The sequence below is a fragment of the Toxorhynchites rutilus genome, chromosome 3, assembly GCF_029784135.1.
Source record: "Toxorhynchites rutilus septentrionalis strain SRP chromosome 3, ASM2978413v1, whole genome shotgun sequence".
NCBI classification, from domain to species: domain Eukaryota; kingdom Metazoa; phylum Arthropoda; class Insecta; order Diptera; family Culicidae; genus Toxorhynchites; species Toxorhynchites rutilus.
The window spans coordinates 132920289-132944124 of record NC_073746.1 but is presented as its reverse complement, the minus strand read 5'-3'; the positions used below and the strand labels follow the sequence as shown (position 1 = coordinate 132944124).

The window sequence follows — 23836 nt, the reverse complement described above, 5'->3', positions numbered from 1 at the left end:
GTCGACGTTACAGCGATTGTACCGAGTTGCTTGCATGGTTCTAGCGCTGTACATGGTGACAGACATACATTTTTCGAAGTACAACGCAAGTACAGCTGTATGTCTGTCATAAGTATTATTGGCTATCCCTTCCCACAGAACTAACTATGGTCATAAGAGTTCTTTCGACTCGAGTCTCCGCGTGTTCAATGAAGTAGGGGGAGATTTTGATCTAACAATGTCGTGAATTTATTCGTTGAATTATGAGATAAAATAAGAAATATTCATATCATCATTTACGAATTAAGCAAAGATGGTGTAAATAAAGCTATATATATATATATATATATATATATATATATATATATATATATATATATATATATATATATATATATATATATATATATATATATATATATATATATATATATATATATATATATATATATATATATATATATATATATATATATATATATATATATATATATATATATATATATATATATGTATATATATATATAAATATATATATATATATATATATATAAATGGATTTCTGTCTGTCTGTCTGATTCTTATGGACTCGGAAACTACTGAACCGATCAACATGAAAATTTGTATGTAGGGGTTTTTGGGGCCGGGGATGGTTTTCGTGATAGTCTGAGATCCCTCTCCCCTCTCTAAGGGGGGAGGGCTGCCATATAAATTAAACACAAAATTCTTCATTATTCGGGAATTCATCAGGCAAATGAAACCAAATTTACAACCAAAAATATTCCAAACATGACCATGACCAAACATGACAAATGAAAATTTTCCTTCAAAAAAGGGAAAATTCGGAAAATTAAATTCCCATATGTTCTATAATTACATAGTGACAAGTGCTGTTAGTTCATTTGATGTTTGCGCTAGCGAAATTGATCTTTGTTCGAAACTGGAAATGGAATTTAATGTGATGAAACGCACCCCAGGATAGAAGACGAATCTATACCAAAAAAAGGATCGCCGGATGTGTTGATAAGAGCAGAACTCGAAGAAGCAATTGTCCGATTTAGGGCTGTCTTTATTCTATCATATTTTCTGTATAAAACCTTTATTCCATGTAACGGAGAAACATGTTATTTGCAAGTGGTTGAAAAATCTTGAACGAGAATTATGTCTGAAAATAATCCGATATTGTAATGAGTTTTGTTAGAAATACTAAGGATTTTATAGTAAAAGGTAAATTCAACGGGGTCGAATAGAAGATCAATCAATAAACATTTCTGCGATTGTACCCATGAACTTGCTCATAGTAAGAAAACGTGAATGTTTGAAGGTATTGATAACAAAAAACAAATTTTGGGCGAGACAAAGTTTGCCGGGACAGCTAGTAAATAAATAATTGTCCTATCATGAATTTTTCAACCCGTTATCGAGCTTGGTTGATTCAAGTTGGGGGAACTTTTCACATTCCATTAAACAATAGTTTACTGCTTATAAAAAAACGGGTGCATTGCTAAACTAAAATGCTTAAAGCTTCTGGTAGACAAATATGCTAGAAAACTTTGATTTCGTTTTTCTCAGTTCCTGATTTTGGAACATGGGACAACTATGCGTAGAACGGCAGTACAGCTGATTAATTGGTTTATTCTTGTGCTGCAGACTTCCTCTAATGCGGTTATCCATCAAATGGCTGCGATATGCTACGTTTCATGAACAAGATTTCGGACGGAAACGAATGTAATTTTCAACAAAACTATATTTTAAGAGTTAGAATTATTTATCTGTCAATAAATTGATTATCAGCTTTTCAATTATCCATAGTGTTTTCTGATGTATTGTAATATACAATACAGAAACCTGTGTGTTTGGAAATATATTTATACATAATAAACAACCTATAAATCAGAAAGTATTCCATAAGGCAATTCCTGTCTTTCGAAAAAAATTAAACAATCAAAAACGTAGAGAACAAATAAATCAATTGCTAAATCAAAACAACATACGTCGTTAAAGTTATTATTAAGGATGAACGCTAATTTGTGCCCCTTGACTATAATATAATTGGCGCGAGATTGCACTATGGTCTGGTTTTTCATTCGATACAACTGGAAGAATTTCACCTAGTACGATAATAAGGGTGAATGCAACTATTTTACGGCGCATCCCGTATCTAAATCCCGTTACAGCTACTCGTATTGATATGCGCTTTGATCATCGATATGAACTTTGGGACAATGGTCACGGAAGAATAGCAGTCGAAGTTGAATTTCTCGTAGAAAATGGCACGCTCTCGCTCGAACAGTGTCCGATTTTTGCACCAATTGTAAAGCATTTTAATCAATTGATTCGAAGTGTTGTACAAACTGTTGCTGGGGTAGATCTCTGGATACACTAGCTTGTTGGGTGCGACTGGTAAACACCCACAGTAAGCAGCCTCCAACCTACGAAAAGTAGAGTATTATTCAAACGAACCATTAGGACTAAGCCATTGAAGTACGCACATCGCAACTCCGTAAAACTCGTGACCAGCTGTTGAGATTACCACATCGCCATCCAACAGCGTTCGATAATATTCGTCCTTGCTCAGAAAACCAAAATTAATGAGTTTCTCCTTTAGCAGATCGCCAATGTTTTCGAAGCACTCTGGAATCGACTGCGTTCTTTCTCCAAGAATGGAAACACGGAAGTCCACCTGCCGTTTGTTCAATTCTAGTAGCGTGTTGATTAAAAACTGAGGATTCTTGTCATGTTCCCAACGATGGGGCCATATTAGATGCAGCGGTTTACTAAAACGAGAGGTACAGTTTTAGAAACTTTTAATTTGTAACTCTAATTCATAATTCATCTTACTCATTCTTAGTCAAAATTCGCTTGGGTATCATGTGGAACGGAATGGGAAAGTGAAGCACTTCGCACCGCGGTTCAAGTTTCTCCTTCAAATTTTTCAGCTTCAGATCCGGTGCTATATTCAGAAAACTTTTGATATTATCCAACAGGGAAGTCATGTTATACTGTGAGTTGAACACAATTTGGTCCGCGCTTAGGCATGTCATTATTTGATTCAGCCCATACTGACAATCCCGTTCTTTAATCTCGCGAACAGGATAATTGAGTTGGTTCTCGTGGAAGTATACAATTTTACGGCAAGCCGATAAATCCGGTCGAAGGCCGACCAACTCGGCCAGATTGAGTACGGAGCTCGTGAACAATGTTTTGTACTGATGGTCCCGTGGTATTGTCTCCGAGAAATAAAGAGCTCCTATACGGGAACGCCAGTGCCACTTTTTTGCGGTTAACGTAAACAGATCATATTCGGATGGGTGAAACTCTGAAAAATCATGAAATTAACTTCATATCGTGTCACATTCATTCGAAGATCGTAAACTCACGTTCCAGAATTGTGTCCAATAACTGTTTGTGAGAGCCTCCATAGAATGGTTCAATAATAAGAATCTTCGCCATAGATAAAAGAGTTCAGGATATATCCGGTAAACAGTCGGTGGAGATTACCCGGAAATTATTATTCGAGGAGGAACGAAATTTTCATTTACGTGTATGTTTTGCTACCACTCCGTTCTCACAATGCCGATAGAGCAGCTGTGCTCACGGGGATTTGGTTCGCGTTGATAGCATTCGCGACTACGAAGCTGAATTTGACAGCTTGTGTGCGTGAAGCGAATGTCAACAAAGAATTGCAAAAAGAATGTGATTTTTAAACGCACCGTTTTTAACGTTTTTTGCAGAAATTTTCGTAATGGTGAGTATGTATCGAAAGAACTATCCTCTAGGATGCTAATTTAGTTAAATCACATAAATTTACTGCAGGGGAAAACGTTTTCTTACCGCATCCAAAGGACACTGTCTTTACTTGTGAAAAAGTAAACAAACTTTCAGGATACTAAATTTTAATAAAAAATAATAATTGTGTGCAAAATTTATCTTCCAAACGGTTGGAAAATGAGTTTTCCTTATGCAGTGAAAAAAACTTTGCCGTAGCTTAAGCTGAATTTAACTTATAAGTGTTTTTCTGTGACCTTGTTTCATGTATTATCAGGAGCCATCAGTCGGAGAAAATGAAACCTGCTACGTGGCTGTGGAGTTTGCGGATGTGTTCGATTACGCTGCGGGTAGAAGCCGTTTAGTCGTCGAAGGCGAAAGAGTATTCAAAGCTGAACATCTTTTAATAGTTGGTGTTGAAGAAGTTCACGATGAAGGCTTCAGTATTTTCTCGTCCTGCCTCCGGTCATCATCTCCAAGCTCGGAACCCCATACAATAAAAATTACGAAAATCTCCTTCTCCAAATGGTTGTTTTCGTGTTCCTGTAAAGCTGGCAAAGGGAAGTGCAAACACGTCATGGCTGTTTTGTATCATTTGCTTAAGTATGTTTTATTTTATTTCTTTATTATTGCACATTTTGCACCAAGTTGGACTGTTTCACACTTTTTCAAAAGTACGAAAATGTGAATGTGAATACTTGGAGAGTAGAAGTTCGACACGGTGAAATGGAGGCTACAAATACGGGAGGTTTTTGTAGGTTCTATCTTTAGCCGTAGTCGTTGGATCCAGTCTAGATACCGCGATTTGTCCGTTTTCGGAGGGAAGGCATGAGAAGAAATTCCGGGGCGATATCTCTGCTTACATCCGGGGACGACACAAACATTACGGCTTTTGAATTTTGCAGATTGTTCGGAGTCAGCTTTAAGCAAATTTCGTCCGACTTGCATGTTCTCCGGGCAATTTGCGCAGCTTTTGACGTCCATATTTCACACGTTCTAAGGAAAATATTTTGAAAAATATTAGAGCACTGATTGAATAGAAGCCAGATCTTTATATTTTAGGTATTTTATGAACACTAAGCGGATATTTTTATATCAAATTTCATTAATTCGGTTTACCTCTCTCGCAGGTAGATTGACAGAGGGTGTACTTCAACGGCTTTTTTTCACTACTAAATGACAATAAATTTTGGTTCGGAGCATCGAAACAGCTAAGAAAAACTATTTTTCAACAATTTCCACTAATTGTAAGATAAACACGGTACAAGTTTTCGAGAAATCAGTGTATTAATTACAGAGAAAATATGCAACGGTTTGTTTACATATTTTTCACTCACACGCGAAACTTTCATAGGTGGCGACACCGTACCTTCGATGACGCGAATTGAGTTTCATGCTCTGTGGGCGTGAAGCGAAACATGTTAATGGGTTCTGAGGGGGAAAAGCGCACTTTTGGATTAATAATCATAAATGAAAATCAACTATTTTTTATAAAATAAATATTTTATGCAATAATGTAACACATTTTCTACAAGTGGCGAAGAAGAATTAAACGAAAATGATGTTTTTTTTATGTTTTTATATAATAATAATGAGGTTTCGATGGAAATATTAAGAAATCAATAAAGCATTAGTGTAATGATCATCAGAAACATACGCTTCACATATTTAAAGAACCTCAAGAAATAGTTTTCATTCAAGCTCCAACAATTTAAAACTGTTATAAGATCTGCTAATCTGATTGAGATACTTTTGCTCTGCGCCAACTCGAAACATCGGTAGATGTCGATACTGTACCCTCAAATGACCAGGGGTACGACTAAAACGTCAGATCCCTCATATTGCCAGTGTACCCAATATTGCTGCGGTTTACTGACATTTTGGTTCAATCAATTACTGTTGTTTACAACTCGGTCCGGTTATATAGTTGAATAGTGGCTAACTTTAAACTCCATGTTAAATGTGAGCACCTCCATGTGAAACCGAAATATGAAAATCGCTCATGCAGTTAGAATAAAGCAGCGCATTTTTCGATTTCAATCCTCGTAAATGATATGTTGATAAACAAATGACGCCATATTGATTTTGATTTTGGGTAGCCTATATTCAATTGATGTCTAACCCCTGCAAATGACAGTGTAAACACTGAACAGGGTGACAAGAGGCAAACAAAAATAAATGTCAAAAATACACATTCCAATTTTAGACCAGTTACTAACAATTCTCGCGTAACTTTTGAAAATGTCCAATGTAACATTTTCGTCAACTCGAGAAAAACGAAGTTGAAGACCCAAACATTATTCCGAAAATTGTCTTAAAAGCTTTCGATCTTTATCGCTACTTTCACCACTAGCAGTCAAGAATAACTCTGAAAAACCAATCGTAACTGTTGTTCCGTGATTTGAGATTAAAGTTGAAGACTAGGAGCGAAAAATGTTACATTGGGCGTTTTGACTACCCGCATTTGCACATTGGACATATTACGTTGCACGATAAGAATTTGAAACTAACTACTAAACAACAATCCAAATAACAGCATTTCATTCTAAAGGCAGATTATTATTGTTATCACTCGTCGAATTGCACTGAAATCGGTAACAACACCAGGGGTACGACTAAAACGTCAAATCCCTCATATTGCCAGTGTACCCAATATTGCTGCGGTTTACTGACATTTTGGTTCAGTCAATTACTGTTGTGTACAACTCGGTGCGGTTATATAGTCGAATAGTGTCTAACTTTAAACTCCATGTTAAATGTGAACACCTCCATGTGAAACCGGAATATGAAAATCGCTCATGCAGTTAGAATAAAGCAGCGCATTTTTCGATTTCAATCCTCGTAAATGATATGTTGATAAACAAATGACGCCATATTGATTTTGATTTTGGGTAGCCTATATTCAATTGATGTCTAACCCCTGAACAACATCTGTAAGAAACAAAAACTCGAAACGACCGAAGTACGACTTCGTATTGTTTTGACTGCTTTGTTACTTCGGACGTTTCGGGCGTCGAAGGAAAGAAGCGTCCGAAGTAACAACCGGGCGCTTAAAATCCGAATCTGTACATTGGATTTTTTTTGTATCGGCGATAAAAAGATGAAGAAGATAGATACGTGAACGATTGTTTTTGTGATACATTCAATGATTGAAAACTAATAGCGTGCATCCATTAACTCGATTTGTTTACATTTGTTACATAGGACCTTTTCAAAAGTTACGCAAGAATTCAGTCACCACAATACAGTAATTTACATTTAATGCGACATTCCTCAGTGTCGCATTGGAGGAGATTTCGACCTGTAATTGGACATTGGCGATGAGAGTGGTGCAGTGTCGGCGTCTGGCGGCGACTTTTCATGGGGGCTATAATTTTGAACCTCGCACTCAATGTTTACAAAAATGTCCAATTAAACGTGTCGCATTACAGGTCTGTCCAATAAGCAAAATGTCGCATTAAATGTTAATTACTGTAGTTCAAAATAATGAACGCAGTGGTTCACACCCAACAGGGGAGCAATTCAGTCAAGGTGATTCGAATTAGGTGAACCAATAAACCACATCCATACTGAGACCACTCGGCAGCCATCCTAAAACTCTAACGTGTTTTATTTGTGAACAAAACGCAATACGTTTGACCATGGTTGTGAACTCTAATCAATACAACAAAATGTGAGTGCTTCGTCTTTTCCATACACAAAACATTAATCTCTGAAAGAAGTTGATAATACCACTGAATCTACTTGGGAAAATGCAAAATTTCAGACGCTTGCTATCATCCTATCAGCCTCTCGTTCCACGTAAGCAACCCTCTTCCGCTTTCTGCCATACTGGTTTTTATGCTTTTTTTTATATATTTTCATACAATTAACTGGAAGGAGAAACGCCTTCTCTCCCAGAGAAGATAAACCTTTTCAATTAATTTATTTGATTAAATTGTTTCATGACGGTACTAGATGAATGCCATGAAAAATGCTTTTTTCTGAGCTTGGCCTTAGCTTTCATGCTAAGAAACAAAACAAAATGCTTTTAATGTTCGAATATAAATATAAAATTTTTATTCTTGTTTGAAGGAACGTCAACGCTTATATAGAATCAATATATAAATAGAAAAAAACGCGTTTGATTTTTCCAAGATCTATTCTCTGGTATCGATTTAGTCAGCGAAATCGATACCAGACATAGATCTTGAGATTTCAGAAAATGTATTCGTCAAGATCGATTTTTTTTTCAAAGATCGCCCAATCCTAATTGCAACACGTGTCGTCATTTTTGTTCCTTTCCTCGTTTATATTATAGATACTTTAAACATAAAAGCGCTTTCCCGAGTGGCCGCGAGCTGTGTTATTTGTCATAAAGAATTAATAACCTCAATAATTGTATGCAATTCTCATTATAAAGGGTAAATTCTTGGTAATATAGTTTCAGACTAACAACTTCGGTATTTCGGTATAACCTAATCACAGATAAAACACTATTGACAATCTTTCAATCACATGCGGGATAGACGATGATTAGTTCTATCGGGATGTCGACAGTTAGATCATGCGGAGTCAGTTATTTTGCTTGAGAAAGAAATTCTTCCAATCTTCCACAATCTGCTAACTTTCTTTCTCCGATCAAAGGAACAAACGTTTTCGTGATTCGAGCTTTGTTTATTTATGTTTGTGTCCGAGCCAGAATTTTATCAAAATACAGCAGTGCGAATAGAAATGCGTAGGTCAATAAAAGGCCGCACAAAAACGGATTTCTAATATGTTATTCAATTATTCGTAAAAAAAATTATGTAGTCCATGTATATCGGTGTGCACAGCTCACAGCTTCCATTTGATTTCTAAATCAGTCGCTTTACTGTTTCGCTACAAAAGTTAATAGACAAATCACATGAGTGTCTTTCTGCTGGAAAATCTTCTATTGCTGTGCAACGTAAGATTCCTGCTGTACACAACTGAGTGATGAACGTATCGGAAAGTCAGGATATATTTTTTTAAATATTTAAATTCATTCCCGATTCTAATAGGCTCACCTTACTTTATACCAGGGTCCCAAATCTTCGAAGATGAAAAATGAAAATCGACTCTCCTCTCAGTAGCTTCAACATGATTTGAATTGACTAAAAAATGAATTGACGAGAGTGGAGAGCGAGGATGACTGATGAACTATTCTAACAAATGGTTATTCTAATTGGCGTTACTAATGAATACAAGTCTGCCTCTTCATTCAACCTGACTTCAATTCACACTTCTACTCTCTCTGGCACGAATCTCGTTACCTGCGTACACAATTTTATTTTTACGTCCATATAAAGTAAAACGAAGGCTTGATTTCTGATGCAAAAAAGTAGTTACACCATTAATGGACGGTTTATTGTCTACCCACCATGAACTCAAACCAACGAACTTAGACAGTTATTAGGTATGCTATAAAGGTCCTCGCGTTAGTATTAGTAAATAGCTTGCAGTTTTGGAGGAATTCTAAACAAAATTTTAACTCACTTTGTCTCCGAGTTTAATTTTGTGAAAAAAATACAGAAAACTGGTTTATATCAACAAAACTCACAGATTTGTCAGTGTGCCTGAACACAACATTGTACGCTATTTTATTTGTGTGATACATGAGATAGAGAAACGAATTCATTTTGAGGGAGTCACTTCAATATGCAATGAAGTCCATTGGACGGGTAAGAATGAAATGAGATTGTCGAGTCGTAGAGTGAGATAGCAACTAAACCGTCGTATGACTGTTGAGCAAGTATGGAAAAGTTCATTCGCTCAACTCTCCACACCTAATTATAAATCACTCTTGAATCTGCTTGGGAACAATCATGGCGAACAGAATGCAGCGAGCAATCGTGAGAATGCGCGATGGATCATTTTTCACTCTCCGACCATCTTCATTCCGGACTGAGAGTGAACATAACAAAACAAAGACATTCGATGCGTAAATACTCCTTTGGAAGGATCGCACGAAACAAAATAACGATTGAGTCAAATAGATTCAATCAGATTGAATCTGCGTATATGTATGATTTTATTTTCCCTTCTACTCTCTTCCTTGTCATCATTCAAGCGCATTTGTTATCGACAATGCATATGAATCTACCTTCCCGCTCACCAATAACTTGCAAGGTCTTTTACGTTGGCTTAGATCGTTTCATACTAGAAACAAAAAAAAATGCCATTGCAATAGTGCACAGGAAACAACTCGATTTCAACTATCTACCTATATTTTACTGCCGCGATCGAGGCTTCAATGATTGCTATTTGAGTGAAAAACGAATGATTTTACAGAGACACTCGCTGGCTCAAGCAAAAGTTTCCAATTTGATTGCATCACCATCTAACGTCATCCCGAGAGGCAAAAGAGAGAATGCAAAGTTTTCTGAGAATAGATGAGCGGAATCGAGACAGTATTTTTCCGTTTAACTCGACAATGAACTTTGCGAAGATGATAGGTGAATGTTTTCTGTCTTAAATAAAGTGAGACATAAACGGAAAATAGAAGGGTGAGTTTTATCTGTGAATGAGTGTTGTTGAATGAATTTCGATGCGCGGATTTCGATTTTGCCCATACCCACTGTTGAGTGATGTTGACGGAGAAACTGCTGGAAGAAGCCAAAACTCATTTCCCATTGAATACGAATTGAATACTATTGAATACGATTTCTTCATAGTTCACTGACTATACTCAATTGAATATAACATTGACAGCCCTGCTTATATCATATTGCCTCGATTTGCAACACCTCTCCTAAAATCGTTGATACACCACAGATTAAACACCGAAAAACTCTGGAAAATGAGTCGAAGTATGTTTATTTTAGTATTATGTATTTATCCTTTCTTTTTGTCTTTTGAATGCTCTCAAAAGCCTCACTTTTCAAGAGAAGTAAAATAGAATCGTGTATAATTTTAGAACATCTTAATAATATTGAACTTTCAGTTTCTCCTAAAATGTCAGTTGAGCCCTTATGAGAGCTAGCAACAATTGATTAAAAATGTAGTTAGCTCATTTTTATCAATTTGATTGTTTTGCTTTTGATAATAGTATTTTTTTTCGATTTAGTTGATTTTTATAAGAAAAGAAACACTTGTGTCTTTTTTTTATATTTCCATTGGGTTCTTCTTAACACCTAATTTGAATCTATCCGCATGACCCAGGTCGACAGTATTTCTGTTGAATTTTTGGCACCTAATCGAACGATATTTGGCATTTAGGGCGTTTTAGCGCGCCGTCGCAATATTGTTTGCAATGTTTTCAAATGCCAATGATAGCTAAGTGCAAAACAATGGTGAAGAATTGTGAGGGAATGTTATATCTTTTTATAACGCTCAATTGAATTCTCATTCCGCTTTTGTTAATTTACTGAAGATACGGTCTCACATCGTATACTTCTATTCACCTTGATACAGATAACCGTAGCCCAACCGAACTTATCGAATTTATACCACTAAGTTTTTAACGAAACAGCGAAACATTGACGTTTATCTACAGAAAATTTTTGACCGGCCATTGAGAGTTTTGTTCTGCCATTATCAAGCTTCACTGAAAATCAGTTTAAAACGGATAAGAATTTCCAAACAAATTGTATTGTGTGCAGCGAAAGGCGCAATGTAAGTTCATCACACAGTTCTCATGATTGGGATTAATATTATATCTTTATGTTCCTAGGGCTAGATCAAAAAATCGCTCTGAATCGGCCGATTCAGACAAGGTAGCAAAGAAACAGCGCGGTCGCGAAAAAGAACGCAAAAAGCGAAACGCTTCTAGTAGCGATAGCAGTGGAAGGTAAGCAATTCGTTGAATTTGTCATCGAACGAATAGTTTTTGATATCTAGCAGGACCAATTTGTGATATATCGGTGCAATTGCAATTGTGAACAAACCAAAATTCGGTTTTACCTGCTACCTGATTTTCTTACCCTAAATTTGTTCTGTAATGTTTCATCATTGCAGTTCATCGGATAGTAGTTCTTCACGAAGCAGTTCCGGTTCGCGTTCGAGCTCTTCCAGTAGCAGTTCGTCTTCATCGAGCTCGTCGTCATCGTCCAGCAGTGGAGCGGACCGGTCACGGACTAAACGCAAGACAGCCACTCGTTCACGCAGTGCAAGTCCAGCCAAGGAACCCCCAAAAGATGTAAAAGCAGTCAGACCCAAATCAAAGGATAGAACTGAGCGACGCAGTTTAGAAAGGGACAATGATAAGGAAAATAAACAAACTAAAGCATCATCCCCTGACCGCGCGAATAAAGACAATCGCGCCCGTAGATCCCGTTCTGGATCATCCAAACGCCGAAGGAAGGAACGTTCTGTTACACCACGGCCCACAAGAATACACGTTGGTCGATTGACCAGGAATGTCGTTAAGGATCACATAGCGGAAATATTTGCCACATACGGTGAAATACGTAACGTAGAGTTCCCGATGGATCGTTTCCAACCGTATGGACGTGGTTTCTGCTATATAGACTATGTTAATCCAGACAGTGCAGAGAATGCCTTGAAACATATGGCAGGCGGTCAGATCGATGGACAGGAGATAACGGCTACTGCCGTCCTGGTCCAAAAGACTCGCCCGCCAATGCGTCGTTCTTCGCCAATAATGAGGAACAACAGACCACCGCCGCGTTGGCGCTCATCTCCAATGCGGTTTCGACGTCGTAGTCCCATCAGACGCAGCCCTCGTCGTAGACGCTCGCGTAGTCCAGCTAGAAGAAGGAGGAACAGCAACAGTTCCGACAGCTCCCGTTAAGGAGCTACTTCAACTGTATTTCAATTTGAGTGCCCCGGTAGTTCTGAATATGCAGATTCTGCAGGGAATTTACATAAACAAAGTAACATATATTTCTGTAATAAACTTACAGAATACTAAAGCACGGGAAAAGTCCCAATTTCCATTTTCAAGCAGGATACTTTTTTTCTCTTAAACCGCTAGGAGCTCTAAAAAATATCGTAGGATTTGACAAAATCTCGTATTCACAACCACAATAAATTAATATATCAATGTAAGGAATGTTTGATTAAATAAAGAATTTGGAACACAAATTTATTTGTTTATTCATAAAAAGTTTTATAGAACAAAAGGAACAAAAGTGGGCCATAGCACATTCAAATATAGCTTCAGTAAGGCGCTACGCGATCCACACAATCTTCCTAAATACGCCATCCTTGTCGTATACTGATCAAAAGTGGAACAAAAACCGAAAATCATGCATGATTCCGCGTGTGGACGTAATTTTAGCTACTTCGATATTAAGCATTTTGAGTGGTTTAATATCAAAATTCAATTCGCTGATGGTTATATTTCGGTTTGTGAGTTAACAGAGAAGCGATATTAGGTATGTACGGAAAAGTAAATTCATTTTTGAGTGGAAAATTTAAATTATTGAAATAATTGTACTGGTGGGGTAAAACGGACAGTTGCAAGTGGGAGTGAGATGGACTGCGAAAAGTCTGTTTAATCTATTTGTAAGGAATGCCCTGCGTCTATAAATGGAAATCAAATCGCCAAATATGGACTGTTTAGAAGCTGACTGGAATCAAAAGCAAAATAGTTGAGGGTCTGTCCGTTTATACTGCTGAAAAGAACGATTTCACTTCTAGATAGATTAATTCGATTTTTTCATCATTTAACGGACATTCGTGATGAGTTCAGACCTTGGTTGAATAAAATTATTCCCCTCATGATCGGTAAATGCATGTCCATTCTTCTTCTTCTTCTTCAATGGCACTAACGTTCCTAGAGGAACTTCGCCATCTCAACGTAGTATTACTTGCGTCATTTTTATTAGTACTTAGTTGAGATTTCTATGCCAAATAACACGCCTTGAATGCATTCTGAGTGGCAAGCTCTAGAATACGCGTGATCACAGTGCAAGTCGGAGGAAATTTCTTTGACGAAAAATTCCCCCGACCAGAACGGGAATCGAACCCGAACACCCGGCATGTTAGTTATAACGCTAACCACTCGGCCAAGGGAGCACTGCATGTCCATATTACCCGCATTGAAAAAAAATTGTACTTTTCGGTCTGTTTTAATTTCAGTAAAAACATCGAAAACACTTTTTTGTAGAATATTTGCCCAATTAGGTAGAAAAACAGTATATTGAATTGCAAGAAACTGCATCGAAGTTTTGGGAAACATTAGTTTACAAAGATATAATAGAAGTTTTTTTACGCGCGATGTGCATACTTTTCGGCGCAGTGTTCCGTACAGCGGTAGCACTCCAGCGGAGCACACTGCCGTATTGAAAGGATTAAGTATGTCTGTGAAAACTGTATTCAAATTCAATATCTATATAGATAAAAACCTCGTGTCATGGTGTTTGTTACCGAACGGCATGAGAATAGGTTGTAAGCTATATATGATACCGCTAGGATACCGATTACCATATATTTAATACCGAATAGTGTGACCCTATGCAGAAAAAAAACAGTTTTTCTGAATATTATCCTGATAAAACACTAACTGGAGCGCATGTGTGCAGATCCAATGTGCATGTTGTTGAAGACGATGCTGGAATCATAGTAGGCGATTGCATAGCGACGCGAGAAATTGTAATTTGAAGAAAAAACAATAAAATGAAGTTTACTGGCGACAAACCCTGTTCATACCAAGGCGCCTCTATATGTACCAGGTGAAACAATCATATGAAATGCACTTTCAGCCTAGCCTTGAATTCAGCCTTCAGCCTCAGCAGTTTACAAACGGCATCAGAACGCTGCCGGCGGCTCTCTACAAATCGTTACGACGCTTATTCGAACGATGCCTACTATGTTCGGCTTTTGCGAATTTATGTGAAATAGAAGAGATGATTTTGTAGTATTTCATTCTCATTTCCACACTCTCGCATGTAAAAAGGCAAAAATAGCGTATCCTAGCAATAACAAAACAAACAACCCCCGCTCCACAAACCGTAATTCCCTCCATATTGAAGTGATGATGTTGCTTCACCTGTTATGCATTGATATAAGCGCCTTGGTTCATACCAAGACGGGTCTATGGTACTAGGTGAGGCCGTTTCGTCACTAAGTCGGTTAGGGGAGCGGTATATGAAAACAGTGCGGAAGAAAGCAGAAGGGGAATTATTTGCTTGTAGCGTGAAAGAGACAGACTGATCACGAGCGAGCTTCGCCACTAGCGTATTGTGTTTTGTTTACAAACAAAACACAGTAGACTTCCAAGATGGCTGAAGAGTCGTTTTAGCAAGTTGGCCCACCTTAGGATATACTTCTAGGCGCCTTGGTTCATACCACGATACCCTTAGAAAAATCCTCGGTCGAAAACTACTAAATACATTTGGTAATGCAAAATTAGTAGAATGTACAAATTTTTTGTACATATTGTCAACAAACCTGCATCCCTACCAGAGTTTAGTATATTTTACTCGATAACATTAGTAAGCTTGGATATTTTTTTTTTTTATTAATTCGTTTATTTTTGCAGGCTCAGTAACTTAAGTTTAAAGGAGCCGAATTCTTAAATATAATTTTAAAACTATATATATAAACAATTTTCTTACATCTATGGTTAGTAAGGTGGAAAACCGATTACTCGCGGTGTACTCGAGTTTAGAAGGGTGACATATTTTTAGGAGAAGGATGGGGTATAAGGAAACTGTAACAATGTTGATGAACACTCAATTCTTAAATCTGTTTGTATATCTATAGTGTTTTTACATTTCAACTTATTCTACTATTTATAGCAAGGGGACGAATTACCCGCAAAGGAAGGAAAGGAGGGTATAAGGACATAGGGACAATCACACACGAAAGCTTGGATATTGTCATATCTGAAAATTGGTGAGAAAAGCGCGTATTAACCATTTTCATTGTTCCCATAAGGCAATACGGAGGTATAATAAGGATATAATTCTGATACGTGCATTTTCGGCGAGAAAATGTAGCCGATATTGGGCTTCCGAATTATGGTTCTGCTTGACATATGTGTTTATTAGTACGGTCGAAAATGACTATAGATTGGTAGTATTTACCAAAAAAATCGTTATATTTACTAATTATTTCTCTCAGTGTAGATACAATACGGTAGCGCAACTAATGAAAAAGGCCTTTCAGCCATCTTGGAATTTGTATGTAAACAATCTGCAATATTTTGCAATATCTTTTTTTTGCTCTTTGTGTGTGGAATTGTATTGGTGGGAATAAGAGCATTGAAAAGTTGAAAGGTAAGTCTTTTACGGTTAAAGTTAGGTTTGTAATATACTCTATCGCATTATATGTTTCAGCTCAAGAGAATAAATCGACTCTCAGTGTCGGTTGATGATGGAGATATTTTACCCGCGTTAGTTTTACAGCTAGAGACGTCGGTTAATCGTTCGATTAATTCAAATAATCGAATATCTGTAACAGTAATTTTATACCAAATAATGAATAATCAAGGTATGAATACATCGAATAATTATCAAAGTAATCGCGATTAATGAAAAAGGGAACCATTTTTTTCAGAAAATACAGTGCAAAATTTGTTTAACCATCATGGTGTTTCGTCAAAATTCATAGAATATGCTAAATCATTTACGGTAGAAGCTTGATTCCTAGGTGGTGGAGGAGACTGGGAAGAAGAATTCAGGGTCTGCAGGAATAAAATGCGGACTTGAAGAAGGTGGTCTCAGCTCCCGTTCTAAAATAGTAGTATTCAAATTCAGAGCGCCGAGGAAAAAATACCATACTAGTGATCAATGATTCTATGACCAAGCAGAGATATTCAAACAAATCAGCTATTTCAACAAACAACATTCGAAGAACAGATAATTTTGAACAGCCAAAATTTTGGTTGGTGCAAAAAAATGCATGTCGGACTCGACTAATATCGACAGACTCGATAATATGTGATTCGATTATATACAATTTTGAACTCGATTATATACAGTTTGGAAAAAAATATTTTTTTTTGTATTTTAAGTATGACTTATTTCAAGAAGGAAGGTAACCTTTTAACGATAAGGTGAAATTTAAGTAGCTATTACATGTACAGTGGGGTGAAAATCGTAATTTTTGAAGATTTTGCTTGAGTTTTCACCAGTTATATCGTTATATAGTTATTGCAGCCAAATTAAAAAAGCAGAAGTTGGGTGTCAAAAAACAAATTTTAGAGCGGTTAGAGAGCTTTAATTTAATTGATAGAAATGATCTAGTTCAATATAAATTTTCAGGATAAAATTAATAATAACACATTAAATATTATTAACTTTCAAGTTTTCCACTTCCAAAATGTTAAAATCCACTAATTTAGATGTTCCACTACTATATCCTGTACAAAATTTCTCATATTTCAAATGAAAGCAACAGTAGTTTTTAAAGTAGAGCCAGTTTGAGGCAACAAGTCCGAAACAAAAAAAAAATATTTCTATAACTATTTCATTGTTGAAATTCGAACATATGCGTAGAAGGATTTTTATTCATCAAATATGCTCGTCTATTACCTCCTGAAAAAATCTGGATAGATTTATTTTTTTTTCATGCGAGAAAGGTATTTTCTGACTTTGAGGGGGTGAATCAAAAATCACCTCTTTTATATTCAAGAAATGAAAAAAAACATACAAAAAACGATTAAAAACTTTTTTCTGACTCGATTATATACAGTGAAAAGGAATCAGAAACTATATATAATAGAGTCCGTCCTGTATTGTGCATCATTTTCATGGTGTGCTCTTTTTTCAATCATCCTCAAAAAATCATGAACTTCAAAATTATGACAAATTTTTTTTATCATAAATGTCTGTTTGTTTTGATTACAAGAAATAAATATTCGCTCGATTAATCGAATACTGAAAGACAATTATTCGAATCAATCGAATATATAAAAATCACCCCACGATTAATCGACAATCGAATAAACGAAAAATTTAGACATCTCTATTTGCAGTCAAATCCCTTCCCACAATCCTCTGTATACTTATACCGTTTCCCCTCGCGCACTTATTGACCACACGGTCACACCTTTATTCTACACATCTTGGTTCATACGAAGCTCTTCACCTGAGAGAGAGGAGCCAGCTGAATGACAGATAGTTTGTTTTCTTCTTATTCTTTTTGCGCTTTCTCATCAAGAAAATTCAAATCGGACAATTTCAATCAAGCAAGTTGTTGTCATTCATCTATGAGAAAAGTGTTCAAACTTGACGTGAATCTTTGTTTGTGAGTACATTTGTGCGTTTTTATCCTCGATTTGGTTTTTGACGTAGGACTACGTCTAACAGGAATATATGGGGGGAAAACGAAAATTTGAACACTGATCATGTGGGATACAATGAAAGATGTACTAGGTCAGCCCACATCATGGCTTCCAGCAGCATCGGCCCACTCAAACAAGTTTCTTTTACTTCTGACTATTTCGATATAGTTGTCCTGAAGAATTATTTCGATGATTTCTAAAACAATATCCGAAATAATAAGCAAACAAATTTTTATGATTCCTTTGCCGGATGAGATCTTGCGTGAATTTATGGGTGTTTTCGGCTCATTTGTGACTTTTTCCGATCGTTCATTTAGTTTTCGCGAATTCATTCATGGTTCCCGGATTAAAAGTCAAGCTGGGCGTGAAGAAGGCATTTTCCAGCGGCGAGAGCCGTTTTCTTCGATTGAAAACAAAAGGTGTTTCGAATGTTTCGTTTTGCGGCGGTTGCTATCACTACGCTGTCAAAACATTACCGGTTCGGTTCGGATTACTGTAGCTGTTCAGCGAAAGGTGGTGCAGACACAAATTTGTGGATTATTAATTTGGAAACGATGTTTTTCACAGCATTTGAGATGAAGTTTTGCTCTTGGCACCAAACAATCAACATGCTAATGTTGAAGGTGAAGGTTTACTCGGATGTTTTATTGCTTCACTGCTTTGATAATGGTTTGCGCATTTAGTTTGTCTACATTACATCTGCACTGTATATAAATATGAAACAATGAATTACGTATTTTGAGCTTGTTTTTCTGAAGTGAAATAACTTGACCTAAATTCGAACAAATGAAAATAAACCAATATTTATATTTTTTTATCTCGAACCGCCCGAACAGATAGTGAAGGTGAACCAATCAGTCTCGTCCACAAAACTAAAAGGTGTGATATAATTAGCTTCACCATATCAATCTTGATCAGCGATAACATGATCCATTCGCTATACAATCATAATTGAGTGGATTTCCAAGCTGGCACCTGCTTATACAGATTTTTGTGATTTCAATAGCTTGCTTTCAAAGCAATTTTTGAGCTATTGAAACTAGTTTTTGGATCAATAACTAACAAACATTAGACATTCTATCTTTCGAATGAAGCGGTTAACATACCATTTCTATCAACTAACAATGCTCGAAATCCTGTTTCTCTAAAGTAACGCTCTCGTTCTTAAAGCTTTGAACTTACACCCCAGTATAGAAATGAAAGATGTAGTCCGACGTCAAAATCATTTTCACATAAAATTTCTTGCAATAAAATGTTATGTTAAAATTTTCTACATATTTCAATACTTCCCCTTGGTTCACCGTGACTGGTTCGCGCTGACATAAGGGCCATCACAACAAACGCGAGCTGGCTCCTCTCTCTCAGCTCTTCACCAAGGCGCCTAGAAGTATATCCTAAGGTGGGCCAACTTGCTAAAACCACTCTTCAGCCATCTTGGAAGTCTACTGTGTTTTGTTTGTAAACAAAACACAATACGCTAGTGCCGAAGCTCGCTCGTGATCAGTCTGTTTCTTTCACGCTACAAGCAAATAATTCCCCTTCTGCTTTCTTCCGTACTGTTTTCATATACCGCTCCCCTTACAAACTTAGTGACGAAACGGCCTCACCTAGTACCATAGACCCGTCTTGCTCTTCACCATATTCTTCAATGGCCCTAACGTTCATCTTTTCAACGTAGTAATACTCGCGTCATTTTAAAAATATTTAGTTGAGATTGAGATATTTAGATTAGATCATTTACAGCACACCTTGAATATATTCTGATTGATAGGCTTTAGAATATATGTGACCATACTGCAGAAGAAAATTCCTTGACCGAAAATCCCCCAGCCGTTCCGAGCTTTCATTCATTCATTATGAACATTATTTCTTATTTTGAATTAATATTCATGAACATGCAGTTAGAGCAGACGAAACTAATGAGAGTGAAGTGGAGCTTGATAAATTATTATGTGTATCGCATGATAACTCGACGCTCCAGGACACTGTAGTTCTACGATGTCGTGAGCAGTGCCAACAATTCATTGTCGACATGTACGCAAAGTTAGAGAGTGAACGACTGCAATTCCTACGACACAATAAACAGGAGCGGCGTGATGAAGAATACATTTACTTGCGAAACGTTATCATGAGCAATGCTGACACACCCTTTGCTATTGCCAGACCAAAACGCAATACATATGATTATACAGCCCGGTGTTCAAACAGAAAATATTCACGTATTCGGTCTTACACGTTGCTAGATGTATTCAGTTGAATGGCAAACGTGAGGACTATCTCATACACACATTTTTAGTTTGATTAGTGAAAAAAGTACGCGTGAGGAAATAGATAATGTAATTTTTACGACTCCTGATCCTTCTACAGATCAACTACTAACCCGTATTCTGAAATCCGATCGAGTCAGAATTACCCATACGGATCGCAATTTTGCATTCTAATCAAGTCCAATCGATTCGTGCAAATGTGGGAAGCTTGCCACGCTTTTCTAACAAAAATCATAAATGAAAATAAGCTCTCCCGTATGTGTCCTATGTTATGGAGTAACACATTCACTGCAAATGGGGATTTTTTTTAGCGAAAATTGTGTCTGATAATGATTTTACATTATTGACTGAGATGCAAGGGAATTTATAGAAAAAATAGTTGAGTCAGGGTCAGAACTTTTTTTTTTCTGTATTATAGTGACTTTCAACGCTTCTGGCTGGTTCGTCACTTTTACCTTCCATTTTGGAAGAATGTCGGGAGTGAGAATTGAACTCGTGATCTTGAGCGTGAGAAGTATGGATGTTACCTCCACGCCAGATCGGCTCCACTAAGGGTCAGAACTATGTCTTCTAACTATTTGAATACTTTGAAAAATATTTGGGTAAATCTGAGTAGACTAGACATGAGTCGAATGGAATTCAGAAATTGCGATCCTTTCGGGTTCGGGTTTTTTTTTATAAATTTATAAATTTTTTAGTAACATTGAATTAAGAAAACTACCATGCTCCAGTGGCCGATCGGCTAGCGTCCCACAATATCATTCTGGGGGTTCGGGTCTGATTTCCGCTCTGATCGGGGGAATTTTTCGTGAAAGAAATTTTCTCCGACTTGCACTGCGGTCACGAGCGTTCTAGAGTTTGCCACTCAGAACGCATTCAAGGCGTGTTATTTGGCATAGAAATACTACGTTGAGACGGCGAAGTTCCTCTAGGAATGTTAGTGCCATTTAAGAAGTGGAAGAAGAATTAAGAAAATTGGTTGTTTTTTTAGTTTTTGTCTGGAGTTATCGTCTATTGCACTTTATTCCTTTGTATGTTACAGATCACATCCCCAAATGCTCGTTTGAACTCCATCAAAGAATGGACCATCATCATACTCGAGTTCGAAAAGATACGACATGAACATCTTGATTGCGCTGATAATTCTGAATTGCCTCGCAACGATATAGCCGTGTGACAATTTTCTTCTTAATAAAACACAAAAGTTACTAGCGTTTCACGTTTGTTTATCGAATGTTAATGTGCACCGTCATTTCCGGCAGCATAAACATCAAACACACTATCGTTAAAATAGTTACATTCATTCTATTTTATCAATCAAATTCGATGATTTTTTAAACCGTTAGAACATTCAAACACACTTTCGATACATTTTATTATTTTTATTCATTTATTTTATTAACAACCATTACTTTTTTCATTTAACAACCAAAATATTCACTAGAAATAATTTATATGGCAGAACAACGTTTGCCGGGCCAGCTAGTATATATATATATGTATATATATATCTAGTGTCACGATGTTCGTGGTCAAACCCCTCCGAAACGACTTGACTGATTTCAATGTAATTATACACAAGAAGTTCGTTAGGCATGAGGATAGGTGTTAAACTATATTACACACCGCAAGGATACCGATTAGCGTATATTTTATACCGATGAAGTAGGCACTATGCAGAAAAAAATCTGATTTTTTTTGAATATTTTTTTTCAATTTGATTTCACAAAAATATATAAAACTCAAATTTTCATCGTCTTAAACTGTCTCAACCCAATTAATCCAATATTTTTAATTTTTTTATATCACGACTTTAGTATGTTTGTATACACAATATCCAAACCGCCGCCCATTTTTCAAACAGAACGAATTCCTATACGTTGTTGAATGACAAATGGCGCTAAGTCCGCTTCATCGAACTTTCATCATCATTTCAACATTTCAACCTCAGTTTTCCAAAAAACAAGGCGCGTCGCCGGCGAGTTGGAAGCTTTATGGAATGAGCACAATGAATTATTGAAATTCTTCATACACATACGCACACATGGTAGGCGACTCCACAGTGACGCGGGAAATTATGTTTCGAAGAAGAAACAATAATCTGCAGTTCATCATTGACACACATTGTTCATACGATACTCTCCTTCTTCTTCTTTTTCTTCTTCTTCTTCTTCTGCTTCAATGGAACTAATGTTCCTACAAAAGCCGTCTCAACGTAGTATTACTTTCGTCATTTTTATCAGATCGTCGATGAAATTTCAGTAAAACGGCGACTACGATTCCTACGACACAATCGACAGAAGCGGCATGAAGAATAAATTCATTTTCTAGACGCTATCATGAGCAACGCCAAAATAGCCTTTGCTATTGTCAGGCTAAAACGCATTGCATTGTTATGACACTACAGCACGCGTATTCAAAAATGTGGTAATCATTAAAGACTTCATTTATATCTTTAATGAGATACATTACAAAATTGCACGTATTCGCTCCCACGCGTTGCTGGATTTGTTCGATTTATTGGCAAAAGCGAGAATTACCTCATATACCCATTTTCAGTTTTGTTAGTCGACAAAATACACCCTGAGCAAATCGATAGCATAATTGCATTGAAACTTCCCGTCTACTGATCTACGTTTAGGAGTAGGAATTACCCGAACGGATCGCAATTTTGCATTCTGGAATCCGTTTGGCCCAGGTCCAATTGAAAAGTGATAGTGTGGCAACCTTTATTATTATTGAAGTTGTGTCTGATAATGTAAAAATTGAGAAAAATAGTTGAGTTAGAGTCAGGACTACGACTTCTAAATATTCAAATAACACCGAGTAATCATTTTCATTCGAATGATAACAATTTAAAACTGATTTCGGCTCTGCTAATCTAATATAATACAGTAAGTAGTTCCACAAATACGGATGAATTATTTTGATGTTTGTTTTTCATCGGGGTAAGGTTGCCGAATTTGCATAGAACGATTAAATTTGAGTCGAACTAATTTCGGAATGCAAAAGTTGAATTCGATCGAATCGTGAAATCCGATCGAGTTCCAAACCAATTCCGAGACTTGGGTGACTGTTTGATATTGTTACTGAAGCTTTTATCACCTTCCATGGCAGATGGAAAATGTACAATAAAAAGTGTTTTCCTAAAGATGAAACAAAAGAGAACGATCTTGTAGATTATATTCTCGCTATGGAACAACGGTTCTGCGGTGTTACGACGCGAGAAATCCGGAAATTCTACGATTTACTGAATGACGTACAGCAGAAATACAACATCCCAACAATAAAGCAATTCAACGTCGATGAGACATCAGCGATTCCAGTAATTATCTTTTATCAACAGGAGAAGCAAGTGAACTAAACATGATTGTTCGAGGAATAATGCTGCTGAATGAACTTGTTACGTTATTCCTAGTGAACACATGCTTGAAGGATTGAATCAACTAACATGGTCATATTGCCCCGCCGGGTGGCCTATTTTGCACCGTAGTACGCGATTGCGCGTTTCTTTGATGAATGCCGTCAGAAAGCCAACGCTTTTTTTCATCGGACCCGTCTCTGGCAACATCATTCCTTTCATCGCTATCGGAGAGAAGTATCATTTGTGTGATTGTTTGATATGTAA

The 23836-nt window shown here is 36.8% G+C and overlaps 2 protein-coding genes and 1 long non-coding RNA gene across 3 annotated transcripts; 2 read left to right on the top strand and 1 right to left on the bottom strand.

Moving 5' to 3' along the window:
* Window positions 1–1407: 1407 nt before the first annotated feature.
* On the bottom strand, window positions 1408–3438 carry LOC129776917 (glycosyltransferase-like domain-containing protein 1-like). Its single transcript, XM_055782859.1, has 4 exons — window positions 3360–3438; window positions 2821–3298; window positions 2472–2756; window positions 1408–2411 (listed from the first exon to the last, which is right to left on the bottom strand). The coding sequence occupies exons 1-4, from the start codon at window positions 3430–3432 to the stop codon at window positions 2141–2143; spliced, it is 1107 nt and encodes a 368-aa protein (XP_055638834.1). The 5' UTR covers window positions 3433–3438; the 3' UTR covers window positions 1408–2140.
* A 7786-nt stretch (window positions 3439–11224) lies between these two features.
* Window positions 11225–12792, top strand: LOC129776934 (RNA-binding protein with serine-rich domain 1-A). Its single transcript, XM_055782883.1, has 3 exons — window positions 11225–11361; window positions 11420–11536; window positions 11704–12792. Coding segments are annotated over exons 1-3 (915 nt in total). The 5' UTR covers window positions 11225–11359; the 3' UTR covers window positions 12500–12792.
* Window positions 12793–15820: 3028 nt separating this feature from the next.
* LOC129777220 (uncharacterized) lies at window positions 15821–17675 on the top strand. The gene is made up of 3 exons (XR_008743223.1): window positions 15821–15932; window positions 15993–16146; window positions 16213–17675. It is a non-coding gene; the product is annotated as an uncharacterized LOC129777220 (long non-coding RNA).
* The last annotated feature ends 6161 nt before the right edge of the window (window positions 17676–23836 follow it).